The 14,199-nt window shown below is 42.5% G+C and overlaps 1 protein-coding gene across 1 annotated transcript in view; it reads left to right on the top strand.

Annotated features, from left to right (window-relative positions):
* The window catches only part of LOC306920823 (NT-3 growth factor receptor-like), a 212,693-nt gene that overhangs the window by 190,502 nt on the left and 7,992 nt on the right, over positions 1-14,199 (top strand). The window contains exons 12-13 of the mRNA XM_079497737.1: positions 2,269-2,441; positions 4,205-4,448. Coding sequence (XP_079353863.1) covers positions 2,269-2,441; positions 4,205-4,448 — 417 coding nt within the window. The remainder of the gene's footprint in view (positions 1-2,268; positions 2,442-4,204; positions 4,449-14,199) is intronic.

The raw sequence follows: 14,199 nt of genomic DNA, 5'->3' as shown, positions 1-14,199 counted from the left end.
ACACACACGTGCACACACACATAAACACACGCACGCACAAATACACACATACAAATACACACACCTCCTGCTCCTGCTATGGTCTAACAGCAGAAACAGAATGAATAAATCAGATGGGAAGGAGTTTAAGGTGACACAAAGAACACAAATCCACTTTGTATTGGGCAGAAATATAGAGTTCTGCCGAATACACAATGTAACATTGACTTTACTTACTTTACTACAGCCAGGGATAAGAATGGTAAATGTTTAATCATTTTTACTCACGAAAAGGAAACCTGGATGGCGATGGATTTTTACTTTTATTAGTTCAGAGCAAGTTGACTGAACAGAATGATATACCTACAGCTACTATACTGCTTCACATCCATACAGATGACTGAACAGAATGATATACCTACAGCTACTATACTGCTTCACATCCATACAGATGACTGAACAGAATGATATACCTACAGCTACTATACTGCTTCACATCCATACAGATGACTGAACATAATGATATACCTACACAGCTACTATACTGCTTCACATCCATACAGATGACTGAACAGAATGATATACCTACACAGCTACTATACTGCTTCACATCCATACAGATGACTGAACAGAATGATATACCTACAGCTACTCTACTGCTTCACATCCATACAGATGCCTGAACAGAATGATATACCTACAGCTACTATACTGCTTCACATCCATACAGATGCCCTGTGCAACCTCATCCTCAGGGTGAAAGTGGCTTGCATTTCTTGCTGGAACTCTTAGAGATTAAAATAAGGGACTGGCCTCCTGGGCTGACATTTTTTGGGGGTCACAGATGTAGCGGTGGATATTTGAGGGCCCAGCAGACTCCCACTCTGCTTCAGGATGCCGCCAGCCATGCAGTTGTGGATAAGACCTCTTGTTCCGTCTTGTTGTAAGTTGTAAGGGTGGCGGGACTGTTTGGAGGCTTTATTTCCACTGTGGTGTTGTGCAGGATATGCCTGCACAACACTTTGACAGCTGCCGTCCCCTTTTCTTAACGGCACGGTATTCCGCCACTGAATCTTTTACCAGCATGCTCCACTTTCACCACTGCTCATCCCTCCACTCTTGGCCACTGGGAGCTGCCCGGTACAACCACAGTTGGAGCTGCCCGTTGGCCCCTGAAGAGCTTCGGTGGACCAAAAGGTTTTCTAAAGGGACACTTCACCCTTTGTGCAAAAAAATACATGTTAATGACATTTAGAAGATTTAGAACACTTTCCTGGGGGTCTTTATGTGTGTAATTTGTGGTTTTAGATATTTTAGATTTTAGCAGTGAGCCCAGTGTCTCTGATGTCATGGACACTGGGCTCACTTACTTCCTGGACCATAATGCTTTGGTGCACTGCTCCTCCTTGTGGATAGGGGGAGGGCTGTCTTACTGAGACAAGATATAGTCCAGGAAGTAAGTGAGCCCAGTGTCCATGCATGACATCAGAGACACTGGGCTCACTGCTAAAATCTAAAATATCTAAAACCACATATTACACACATAAATACCCCTAGGAAAGTGTCCCAATCTTCTAAACGTCATTAACATATATTTTTTTGCAAAAAGGTGTCCTTTTAAGGGCACCACAGTCATAGTGGTTGTGGGGACGATTTATTATTGTTTCCGACAACAAGTTTTACGTCTGTTCTCCTGACTCCACTCCAAAGTTTGAACAAATAAAACATTTGTTTAAATGTATTAAAACATATTCAGTTGGTACAGTGGTACTGCACGGCATTTATCTTAACATGTAAGAGATGACGAGACTGTGACAGGAATATGATTTAATAAAGCCCTTCTCATGGACGTCTGAGATTATACATTACATTTCATTATGGCTGCAGTAGTTTAATGCAGATATTCCCACCGGTGACAAAGGTTGACAAAAAACAAAAACAAACACTACATTATACATAAGTATTGTTGAAAATATGTATTATTATACATGATTGTGATATTAATATACATCCAAAGCTGTATTATACCATAGATTATGCACCATTCAACCTCCCCCGACCTTGTAGATGGCGGCTTATTTCTCCCTGGACTTTGATGCTCCGTAAAACCACTTTGTAGCAAATGTCCTTTGAAAGTAATTTATTAATGCATTCAGTTTGTATTTCCCCAGCGCACCATGTTTTACCCATAACCAATCAAATTTCACTACACATTCAACAAACACTTCAGTTTGTCAAAGTGACAAATTACAGTTTATGAATGAATTTATCGTATGTAAATCCCCACAGACCCTGAAGGAGCCCAATCTGTCCGCCAGAAAGGACTTCCAGAGAGAAGCGGAGCTGCTGACCAACCTCCAACACGACCACATCGTTAAGTTCTACGGGGTGTGTGTGGATGGGGATCCTCTCATCATGGTGTTTGAGTACATGAAACATGGAGACCTCAACAAGTTCCTCAGGTGACATACATCAAACTCATGTATATTGCATATTTTAATCAACTATACTCAAATATGTATTCATTCGTAATACTATATTTATAAAACTAACTACGCATGGAGACTTGAGCCAATAGTTATAACAAACAATTCAATACACAGTGGTTACCAAACCTTTCCCTTGAGGGTTTTTAATTCATGCAATTCATTCTGCAATTCATGAAATATAAATACTAATGTAGATTTTTTTTTAAATCTTTTGAAATAATTATGTAGGAAAATAAAAAATAAAGCGACATTTGCTAATGACCCATTCAAATGAATAATTAGTTTCCCAATAAATACTCACTGTTTTATATAATATACTGTAGACACATCTGAAGAATCTTACAACTATAGTTAAACTAAGATTTATGTCTTGACCGAAAGGGATATCAATCTCCTGTTGTGCCAAAAGTATTGCATGTAGCCTAATATAGTATAGTTTTAAATAGTCTATTAAATTAGAGCAATGTGTGGTTATAATATTGGTTTATATGAAACCCTGAATCCTAAAGGGGGAAATAAAATGTGAATTTGGAGCAGGCAATGTATACTGTAGTAACATACAAAACATGGCCAAATTACTCTACACAGTATGTATACAAACATAAAACTGTATTTGCAAAGAAAATGACCCACAAATTACCATACAATTCGAAAAAATAGAATTGTTTTGTGACTGTGGTAAATGTGTTTCCAGTACCTCAAAAAATAGGTGAACTTGGATGTTAGTGTTGTGACAGATATTGTGAGTACACTCAGATAATGGAGGAATACAATTTAAGTGATTGCTGCCGTGCATTCCAAGTGCTTTGAAAGCATTGGATTGGTGTGTGTGTGTGTGTGTGTGTGTGTGTGTGTGTGTGTGTGTGTGTGTGTGTGTGTGTGTGTGTGTGTGTGTGTGTGTGTGTGTGTGTGTGTGTGTGTGTGTGTGTGTGTGTGTGTGTGTGTGTGTGTGTGTGTGTGCGTGCGTGCGTGCGTGCGTGCGTGCGTGCGTGCGTGCGTGCGTGCGTGCGTGCGTGCGTGCGTGCGTGCGTGCGTGCGTGCGCTATGAGAGGACTTGTACATGTGGGTGTGAGAATGTCTGTCTATGTGTGCGTTTGCCTGTTTCTCTGTCTGTGTTGCTGCACGTGTGTGCACGTTTAAAAGGAACCGCCAAGAAGACTCCATGTTGTGACGGAGAGCTCTCTCTCTCTCTCTCTCTGTTTGTGATCCTCTGTGATTCTGAATGAGAGGCAGCCTATGAAGTGATGAAACTCTTTCATTCCAGGTGCAACTCGAATCCTCCATTCTCATTCTGCAGGTCACATCTACCTAATTAAACAGCATGCAGATGAGATGTGGTTGGAATTACTATTTGGTCTAATGAATGAGAGAGAGAGAGAGAGAGAGAGAGAGAGAGAGAGAGAGAGAGAGAGAGAGAGAGATAGAGAGAGAGAGAGAGAGAGAGAGAGAGAGAGAGAGAGAGAGAGAGAGAGAGAGAGAGAGAGAGAGAGAGGTCTGTCTATAGATAGATAGATAGATAGATAGATAGATAGATAGATAGATAGATAGATACTATCTATCTATCTATCTATCTATAGGCCTACATCTATCAATCAATCCTCCACCCAGTGGCACCCACCCACCCACCCACCCACCCAAGGTTCAATATAAAATACATCCTCATCTCTCTTCCGGTCAGAGCACACAGAGGTCACTTCCTAACAGGAGCTCTGCCTCTCTCTTCTCTTCCCCTGCAGAGCCCACGGTCCTGACGCTATGATCCTGGTGGACGGGCAGCCTCTGCAGTCCAACGGGGAGCTGGGTTTGTCTCAGATGCTGCACATGGCCACGCAGATCGCCTCCGGGATGGTTTACCTCTCCTCGCAGCACTTTGTCCACAGAGACCTGGCAACCAGGAACTGTCTCGTCGGGAACGGGCTCCTCGTCAAGATCGGAGACTTTGGCATGTCCCGGGACATCTACAGTACCGATTACTACAGGGTAAGACCACTTTGTTGTCCCGGGACATCTACAGTACCGATTACTACAGGGTAAGACCACTTTGTTGTCCCGGGACATCTACAGTACCGATTACTACAGGGTAAGACCACTTTGTTGTCCCGGGACATCTACAGTACCGATTACTACAGGGTAAGACCACTTTGTGTGTTATCGATGCCCACTGTTACTACAGTAAACTAAACACCCAGGACGATAGAGTGCAGCTTACTTCAGATAAAAGGCACTGACAAAGCCAGTACTCTTTTGTTGGAACTACTTGTAGTTGAAAATATGTTACTTTTGTCGAGCGACACTTAACTCAAATTAAATATAAATTAAACCCTATAAGGCCTGAAACATTGAAAGTTTGAGATGCACCCAATTTTACGACGGCTGAAGCCACACCGGGACATCACGGTGGTTGGTGTCAAGTGGGTAAGTCAAGAGCTCGGTTTTGTTTTATATACCTTTTTTCATGAGTAATTAGCTGGATGTTTTTTCTAAATGTCTATAAAATCATCAACACGACAGTGGGAAGACAAACATTTAGGAAGGGTGAGAGGGAGACAGGTCACTTTGCGGAAGAGTGCCCTCTATCGTAAAAAAAGAATGATGAACCTCATACGTCGAATCCATGCCGAGTGTTCCCCACTGAATTAGCGGCTTACCGTCTAGATCTCTTCTTCAATCGCGCCAAAATGTGTTTTTTTTGTTTTGTTCTAGATCATGTGAAAAGTTAGTCCATGGAATCTTTTTGTTCTATCTCTTCCGCATCAACGTGAGCCAGCGTAAGGCCCCTTCTACCTTTTCTTAAAGGACCAGCCCCCCATATATATATATTTTTTTTGGGTGCATATCTTTGGTCCGACATACTGTACTAACAGTCCGACACGCAATAGTCCGACACCCTACCCCAAACCTTAACCGCACGCAGAAGCCACAGGTGAGTCTTAACCGGCCACGCATGTCTGAGCCACGGGTGAGTCTTAACCGGCCACACATGTGTCTTCACTTGCCATGCATGTGTCTTCACTTGCCATGCATGTCGGGGAGCCATTACTCTTAACCGGCCATGCATGTGTGACTGTCGCATGTCGGACCGTTAGTATGTCAGACCAACGTATGCGCCCCCCGATAAGGGTAGACCAACTGACCTAAGAGAGAGACAGTGAGAGCCATATGGTGTTTTCACTATTAGTCATCCAGCACAGCTGGGTGACTTAACCCTGACCCTGTGATGACGAGTCACCCCTGAGGTCAGGCCCGCTTCTTTTCACATTGTACTTTATCACAATGTTATTTTGAACCTGGGTGTGACAGGCACTCAGCTTTACCCCATGTTGAAATGTGTGAAACGGCATGTCGGCTCACCAAGAGGTTGTCCCCGGGTTGTGAAAACACCCAGAAATAGAAAGACAGAGGGCTATTTATTTACTAAACCTTTTCACCTTCTTGCAGATGCATTCTGCAGTAGATTCATTATGCATGCTGTTAAGGGAGAATTGTGCAAATAACAGGGGGGTAGGCTAGTACAAAATTGTGGTTGTGCAAAAATTCCACTTTATTGACCAATTATTACACAAGGTATGAGGAACACCTTTTGCAAGAAAATGTACCTACAGTACATCTGTGAAAATCTGTAAATCATCAAAAAAGTAGATTTTAGGGAATACAGATATGGGAGAGCAGACATGAACAAACAGCTCTCTAACATATCATTTTTAGCTAATTTAAAAACACTGAATTATTTACAAGTTGGGCCAATTTAATTGAATAATTAAGTGTTTAACTAACTACAGGACTTCCATCCATCCATCCATCCATCCATCCATCCATCCATCCATCCATCCATCCATCCATCCATCTTCAACCTCTTATCCATATAGTCGGCATGACAGCATGTTGTGCTTAATAGATCTTCAGATAGGTCCTCCCCTCTTACCAAAGTGGTCAGATCCAATTGACATATCTTTCATGAGGGATATAGATTTGAATGCTCCCAGAGGATATTTTATTTACCGTCACACATAGGCACACATACAGTACCTGCATACAATGTAGATATTGTATTAATATTTACTGAACTATTTCATAGAGGGTGCTGTCTCCATTTCTGATGACCGAGACTTACTGTATCCTAAACCAGTACCATAACAAATGTGTAATTATAATACTACTACTACTAGCCTACTACTACTACTAATAATAATAATAATAACTAGAACTGCACTCTGTCGAGTGCCTACTTGCTTGTTGCACACTAGTAGGCCATAAATGGCCTACTAGTGCGCAAACAGAGCGTGCTGTAGTACTGTAGACCGCTACAAACTTTCAAATCTCAGCCTCTCTGAAAGAATGTTTGCAATATTGAATTATTAGGTTTAGCTACTGTATTTGCTACGTGCCTTGCTTTTGGAGGAAAAAAGTAGTATTTTGAAGTATGGTAATGATTACTTATGCCTGTTATGGCAGTGGTGTCAGATTACATACATGTATACATAGGAGCATTACCTTTAGTCCACCCGACACTGAATAATAATAATACAATGAATAATGATAATTATAATCACTAGAATCGCCACGCCAAACCATCCAAGTGCCCAGTTGTCCGGGTGCCCACTCGTCCAGGTGCCCAGTTATCCAGGTGCCCACTTCTCCAGGGTGCCCACTTGTTCAGTCAGACTATTTGAGTGCGGTACTGTACTGTACCGTAATCTACTGTACCATACTGTACTGTACCGTACTGTACAGCTGGTACAGTACAGTATGGTCCGTACCTCTACTGTACCATATTGTACCGTACCGTACCGTACCGTAATGTATACTGTACTGTACTGTACTGTACTGTACTGCTGCGCCCTGTGTGTGTGTGTGTGTGTGCGTGTGTGTGTGTGTGTGTGTGTGTGTGTGTGTGTGTGTGTGTGTGTGTGTGTGTGTGTGTGTGTGTGCGAAAGGGGAGTGGCCTCACAGTGAAATCATTGTATTTCATTCAAATGCAAACTGTACGGTAATTATGACAGTTGCATGAATGCAACATAGTGCCTTATGTTTGGGCAGGCATGCAGTAGGTGTTGTGCATGGAGAGATGTGTGCAAACAGTGTGGTTTGGTAGGAGAAGGCAAACAAAGGCGAACGTATAAACGGTTAGCCCCCCCTTTCAATTAGTGTAGCTATTTGCAACACACTTTTTATTTGACACAAATCTCAAAGTCTAATCTATGGTATCAAAAATAGACTCTCATCCCTCACCTCAATTAACTTACCATTCTTATCAGTTGAGCGAGTCTGGAATTATCTCTATCTATAAGTTGATATACTGTAAGGTATCAAATCTCTATCTACCAATTAATCTCTGGCGGAAGATGGCTAGTATTTTCTAAAGAATTTTAAGATCTTCTCGCAACTCGTCCAAGCCAGGAGGGACACGTATTTTCCAGATTATTTCTTTATTAAGTTTTCTTTAAGTTATTTACAAGACCCACAATAGAGCACCGAAGTTCTGACCTCACTGTCAGTAGAGGGCGCCAGTCCACAGGTTCGTGTACTTTTTATTTGCATTGAAATCCCCATAGGGGGATTTTAGATCTCTTCATATAAGAACTGTGTTTGAAGAATAAACCGATCATCCCGGCCTTTTCACTCATATGGATATGAAGCATCGACTGAAGGTGGAAATGTACAAATATACCCAAAGAGTAACACAATAAGTGCTAGAAACGAGTCTAACAACCCAGAGACTACATTTCCGGGTAGGCGGGGTGGCTGCAGCACAACATAAACTGTTAAAATGTTAAATGTTAATTAAGTTTTTTTTGTTTGTTTTTATTGATATTTAATGTTTCGTGGTTAGTACGAGTCGAGTCACCGCCAGCTGAGCTTACGTCAACGAGGAATCTCAGGAACGCAATGTGTTGACAGCTGGGCGTGGCGTATATTAGCAGCGACATTGCTTTCATATGTAGTTTCAAGGCTTTTGCGGCCAAATTAATTCCATTTTCTCCAGAAACTGGCTGTATCAAAATTTGGACATTATTAACGACGCACAGCCACCCCTATGGGGATTTCAGTGCAAATAAAAAAATACATGAACCTGTGTACTGGCGCCGTCAGACTTCGGTGCTCTATAGACATATTTAATAATTTCCCTTTTAAGTTGTGACCTATGATTTCCAAATATTTGGGTATTTTTGAGGATAACAACCTCAAACATATTTACAGATGCAATCAGCTTGTTTCTGTAGACGGGGAGATTTGAGAAATGTGATAGACTTGTCGCTCTGTTTTAGTCACTTCCAATTCGTATTCTGCATTATAAGACTCAATTACAAAACTCTCTAACCTTTGAATGTAGTATGCCTATATTAAAAAAATCACACCCGTGTGAAGTGAGGGGTGCTCTTATCATCATACATCATCATACATCACATTCCGTTCTTAACCAATCAAATCATCACAAATGTCATTCCGGCCAATCAAAATTTGCATCTTCACTTTTCTGTCCTCACTTTTGGCTTCAATGTCTGTGTTTACACAGACACCAAAAGTTGGACATAGGAGTGGCTAGTGCCCCTCAAAAATAAAATAAAATGAAATAAAAATAAAACACCCACCTACAGTATGAACTTCCGAGACACCATTTCAAACTCAAACTGGTGGAACATTACTCTGAGATAACATGGCTACAAGCACAGATGTGAAAGGTGTGAGGTGTGGGAGAAAGGGAGAGAGACCAGAACATACACCTACAGTATCAGATACTATCACAGTACTTCAATTATGTTTGTGGAAGTACAGTACATGAACCTGCCTTCCATTCCATATCCTGAACACAGCAAAACTGTGATATGATCTTGTTTATTTTACATCTGCTGAACCAACACGCCACGTGCACGCGCGAGAAAGCACGCACAAAAACACAAAACCGTGCATATAATACACACACCAAGGGAACTCTTGACTCGGCGGCGCAGTCACACACAAACGTACATGCACACATGTGGAGGTGAGTATACTAACTGTGCCACAGATAAACACTAGCTTCATCTAACAGGGAAGTTGATTACACTACTGCTATCTTTTGTGTAATCTGAAAAGCATCCATTTCAAGTGTATTTCAACTATGGGGAACATACTGGACAGCTCCCAGCAACTGACAGTGGAGACCATCATTGGTGTTGTTGCATGTAAGCCACTCTCACTCCCCTGCTGTCTTTCTCTACTGTCTGTAAATCACATTGTGTTAAACCACTAATCATGCAAGCTGTCACTTTGAGGAATTTTGCAACGAGGCCAGTCCAGATTCAACCGTCTAGAGCGTCCAGGTTGGCACAGGAATAACGTTCTTCTTAGCCACTACCAGTTGACGTGTGCCGGATGTGGCATGATGATCATACTGTAGCTGGCTGCATGAAGGCCATTCCTTTGTTCCACCTGCCAGTCCTAGTGGGAATCACCCTTGGCTGGCCTTCGACGGGAGGCTGCTACTCTCACACTGGCAAGGAAAGCCCAGAAACATGACACATCCGGCATGACATCACAACGACATTGGCGCCTCTAGGCAGACTCAATTCTCCCCCATCCCTACAATAAGGCAGCACCGTTCTATCCCTGTGGACCTATTAATGGACGGCACGTGACATCTTGGAAGCAGGAGTAGGAGATGGCCTGACCCACAATAGTCCACTGCTACATCTGGGACGTATAGTGAAGACCTACCATATCGGCAATGGACCCTGTGCCACAGTACACTATGACGTAGGGGCTGGGTGTCACAGTACACTATGACGTAATAATAATACATTATTAACTTAACTTTATTTAGCACTTTTCATGACATGAAATGCAGCTCAAAGTGCTTTACAGAGCAATGGAGAAAAAAAAGAAATCAAGGCATAAAACAACATTGAAATAATAGCAGTAATGCAATACAGTGAGGACATGCATAACAACAAAGAATTTAACAACAACATCATGTCTACAGGGCTGCCGGTCGAAGGTATAGTGGATATTTGTTCCATGCCGTCGGCCCGTAGAAGCAGAAAGCTGCTTCACCGTGTTTTTTAGTTGCCATTTATTTAGGCACATCAAGCAGGCCAGCAGTGGTGGACCTGAGGGGACGGTTTGGGACATCTAGGCAGGCAATCATGTAGGTTGGAAGGTGCGAGCCCATTGAGAGCTTTATAATCAACGTGGGTTCCACAGTACACTATGACATAGTGGGTGCCATAGTAAAGAGCGATGTATGATGACTTTATCATAACATATCATCATGATAAAAGGCTCCGTTCACTTCACATGAGTGTGACTTTTAGTTTTATAAATCCTTTAGCGTTGGAGTGGACGGTTGGACCCCGTGAATTCCAGGTGTATTCTTCTCTGGAATTCATGGCATGGGGGTATTGTATGCCTTTGATAGAGATAGTAGATTGACAAGAAATGGGGAGAGAGAGATGGGAAGTGACAAGCAGCAAAGGTCGTCGGGATGGGGAGTCAAACCTGTGACATGCTCTCAGGCGGCATTACAGGTCCTAGGTGCCCAGACGGTGACGCCAACCATCCGGGCCTTAGGCATAGTTTTAATGAAGTTTAAAGGAGAATTCCATACTAAAACGCTTTCTTACCTTTCTTTGTAGTTGTTACGTCCCCACCAAAGAGGTCCAGGTGTTATTTTGTGCAAAAGCTCCTTATTGGATATTTCCCCTACCATAAGCCCTAAATGAATTGCATTGAATTGAATGGGAATTGAATGGGGCTATAGGGTGTTGTGCTAATTCACTTATTTCCATCACTCAAAATTATTATTTTTTTGTATATATCCTCTCTTCATAATGTAAATAATATCCCAAGCGGCACACTTTACTACTTATTTCGATGGAAATAAGCGAATTAGCACAACACCCCATAGCCCCATTCAATTAGGGTGAAAGGTGAAACACCTGGGAAAGAGGGAGTCCCTGCCCTATACAGACCACCTTCAGAAGCTGGCCTCTTCGACGTAGGACCTGAGACGAGGCCATTGAGCACTGAGCTGGCTATCTGACGATGCAGGGAAGAAGTAGTAGAAGGGACAAAGAAGAGGCAGGTGAAATCAGGTGTATCGGAAGAGATACGACCAAACCAGTAAGGATCAGCAGTGACAGGACAACATGGGTTGTTAATGTCTATGCCAATTCACAGAGAAAAACGGAGAATGGACAGTCTATATGCTCCTATATCAATGTAATTCTGCCACAGTTAGGGGAGAAAATCCCTAAACACATAATAAAAATAAAATAATTGTCCCTGTAATTACCCATGTCTATCTCTCTCAGCGCCACTGGGCTAGAATTGGCATGGCTCAGCACAGCTTAGCTCGGCAGGGAAGGGGAGTGCTTTGCTGTGCCGTCGCTTGCCGTGTAAACTGGATTAGTGCCCTGCTTGTCCCTCGGCATGGTGGGGAAGAGATTGGATTAGCGGGATGGCGAGAGCATAGCAGCGTGGCGGCGGGGGGATTATAGCATGCCCAGCTGGGAGTCTCCTACCTGGGGTTGGAGCTCCTCTACGGTCCCAGTAGGAAGTCTCTGGAAACCAGCAGGAACTCTTAAAGAACCCTGATAACTATCTAGGCATACATGCACACACACACTCTCTCTCTCTTTCTGTGCCTCTCTCCCTCCATCTTTTCCAGTGTCATCTCTCACCCTCTCTGTTTCCCTGCACTCTCTCTGTAACATTAATCTTCTCTCTTTCCCCCCTGTCTATTTCCATGTCATGTTCTTCGTCTATCTGTCTCCCCTATCTATTTCTCTCCTCCCCCTCCCCATCCCCGACTCTCATTCTCTCCCTCCATATTCCATTTTGCGTCCTCTGCTCTCATGCTCCTCGTACCCCTCTCTCCAGAGCTACAGTATCTTCTCTCTCCCTCCCTCCCTCTCGCACTCCCTCTCTCGCTCCCTTTCTCCCTTCCTCTCCCTCCTCCCTCCCTCCCTCCCCATCTCGCTCCATGGTTATCTCCTCTCTCCTATAGTGTGGACAGGCAGCAGGTATCCACAGCATGTCTCTCAAAGAGCAGTGACGTCCATTAGCCTCCCACCCGCTGCCGGGAGCTGCTGTCTGCAGATAAACCGCTATCAGTCATCCCCCACCTGCCACACTTTTCTAGAGTCTCTCCGATGGGTTCTCCTTAACCCCAACTAATGCTATATATATATATATATATATATATACATATATATATATATATATATGGTACAGGCTACGCACGCACGCAGAATATAATGCGAGGCTCTAACCACTCAAGCAGAACTCCCGAGTGGCCAACAATAGAGAACCAGGGATGGTATTCCATAGAACAGCGGTCCCCAAACATTTTTGACCATGCACCCCCTGTTACCTCCTGACCTATAGCTAATCCCCAAGTCTTGTTGTATTTGGCCAAAAATTATACATATTTTAATGAGTATGGCAAATAATCACAGAATGAGAGACATGCAGCTGCTGTATACTCATAGACATTTCAAAAAGTATTTATTTAAAGACCTTTTAAGCCTCGTAGAAAGCCAACTGGAGTTGTGAGAAATCATGACAAAAAAACTGCATTTTTTTTCTTTTTTTCTTGTTTTTCTTCTTTGTAATTATTTGTTTGGTCCAAAAGATTGTGTTTATTGTCATGATTTGTCACAACTCGAGTTGGCTTTGTACGAGGCTTAAAAGGTCTTTAAATAAATACTTTTTTAAATGTCTATGGGAAAAATGCATTGGGACTGCGATGCTCTATATGTCTCCCTACAACGGTGGTTTACCGGATTTTGCCGTTTGAGGGAGTTCGCGCACCACAGTTTGTGAACCCCTGCACATAGAAGAATGTGAGAGGGGTGGTATTGCCTATATTCTATTACTAAATTCAGGGCCAGACAATATATAGGTGAAATGAGGCCTTCAGTTTGCTGTGACAGCAACAAAAAAAAAACAGAGCACCACACAGTAGATGAGGAGAGTGAATGAAAATAGCTCGCCCCTATAAAAAAAAGAAAAAGAAAAAAAGTTGCCCTACAGCAAGTCATTATCCTAGCCCCCCTTTAACAGAACACTGGGCAGTTTCCAGTAGCGGTAACCTATAGAAGGCTGTGGAGGTCCTATTGGGCCGTTGAATGTGTTACCTGCATGCGAGGAGTGGCAAATACACTGTCAAACCACATTAACCACATTAACCCTGTCCTTCCTATTTTGGTCATTACAGATGCAAATGTTCAAAACATTTCTAACATTTTCAAAATTAGCGAAACTACAGTAGCTGATTTGTATTGTATTTCTGTGATATAATTGTTGATTGTCTATTTTCGCTATTCGTCATGAATTACAGTAGAGGCTTAAGTGGATCATTTCCACAGTTAAAATGCGTATAGACTCGGGGTATGCATGTGCATTAAGTGAGTGGCAAATAGAGTGGCAGAGTTAGTTGCAAAGTGTATTTAACATTGTTTATGGTAATCAGATGTTTTGATGTATGGGTTACATAGCCACTCAGTAGTCAGTACGCATTCCTGCAAAACTCCCAGGTATAGATAGATAGATAGATAGATAGATAGATAGATAGATAGATAGATAGATCCATTTGGTTAAGTTACAGTATGGTCCATTTGGTTAAGTTAATTTTGTTAAATTAACTCAGGCATTTACTGTGTTGAATACAGTATGATCTCAACCGATGTCTTTTCCACATTACAGTTATGCTCTCATGCTTAGTGTGGGGAAATTGTGGTTAAATGAGGCC

This window comes from Electrona antarctica (assembly GCF_951216825.1).
Source record: "Electrona antarctica genome assembly, chromosome: 3".
Lineage (NCBI taxonomy): Eukaryota > Metazoa > Chordata > Actinopteri > Myctophiformes > Myctophidae > Electrona > Electrona antarctica.
Note: the sequence above shows the minus strand (reverse complement) of the source record. Positions and strands in the feature narration are given on the sequence as shown.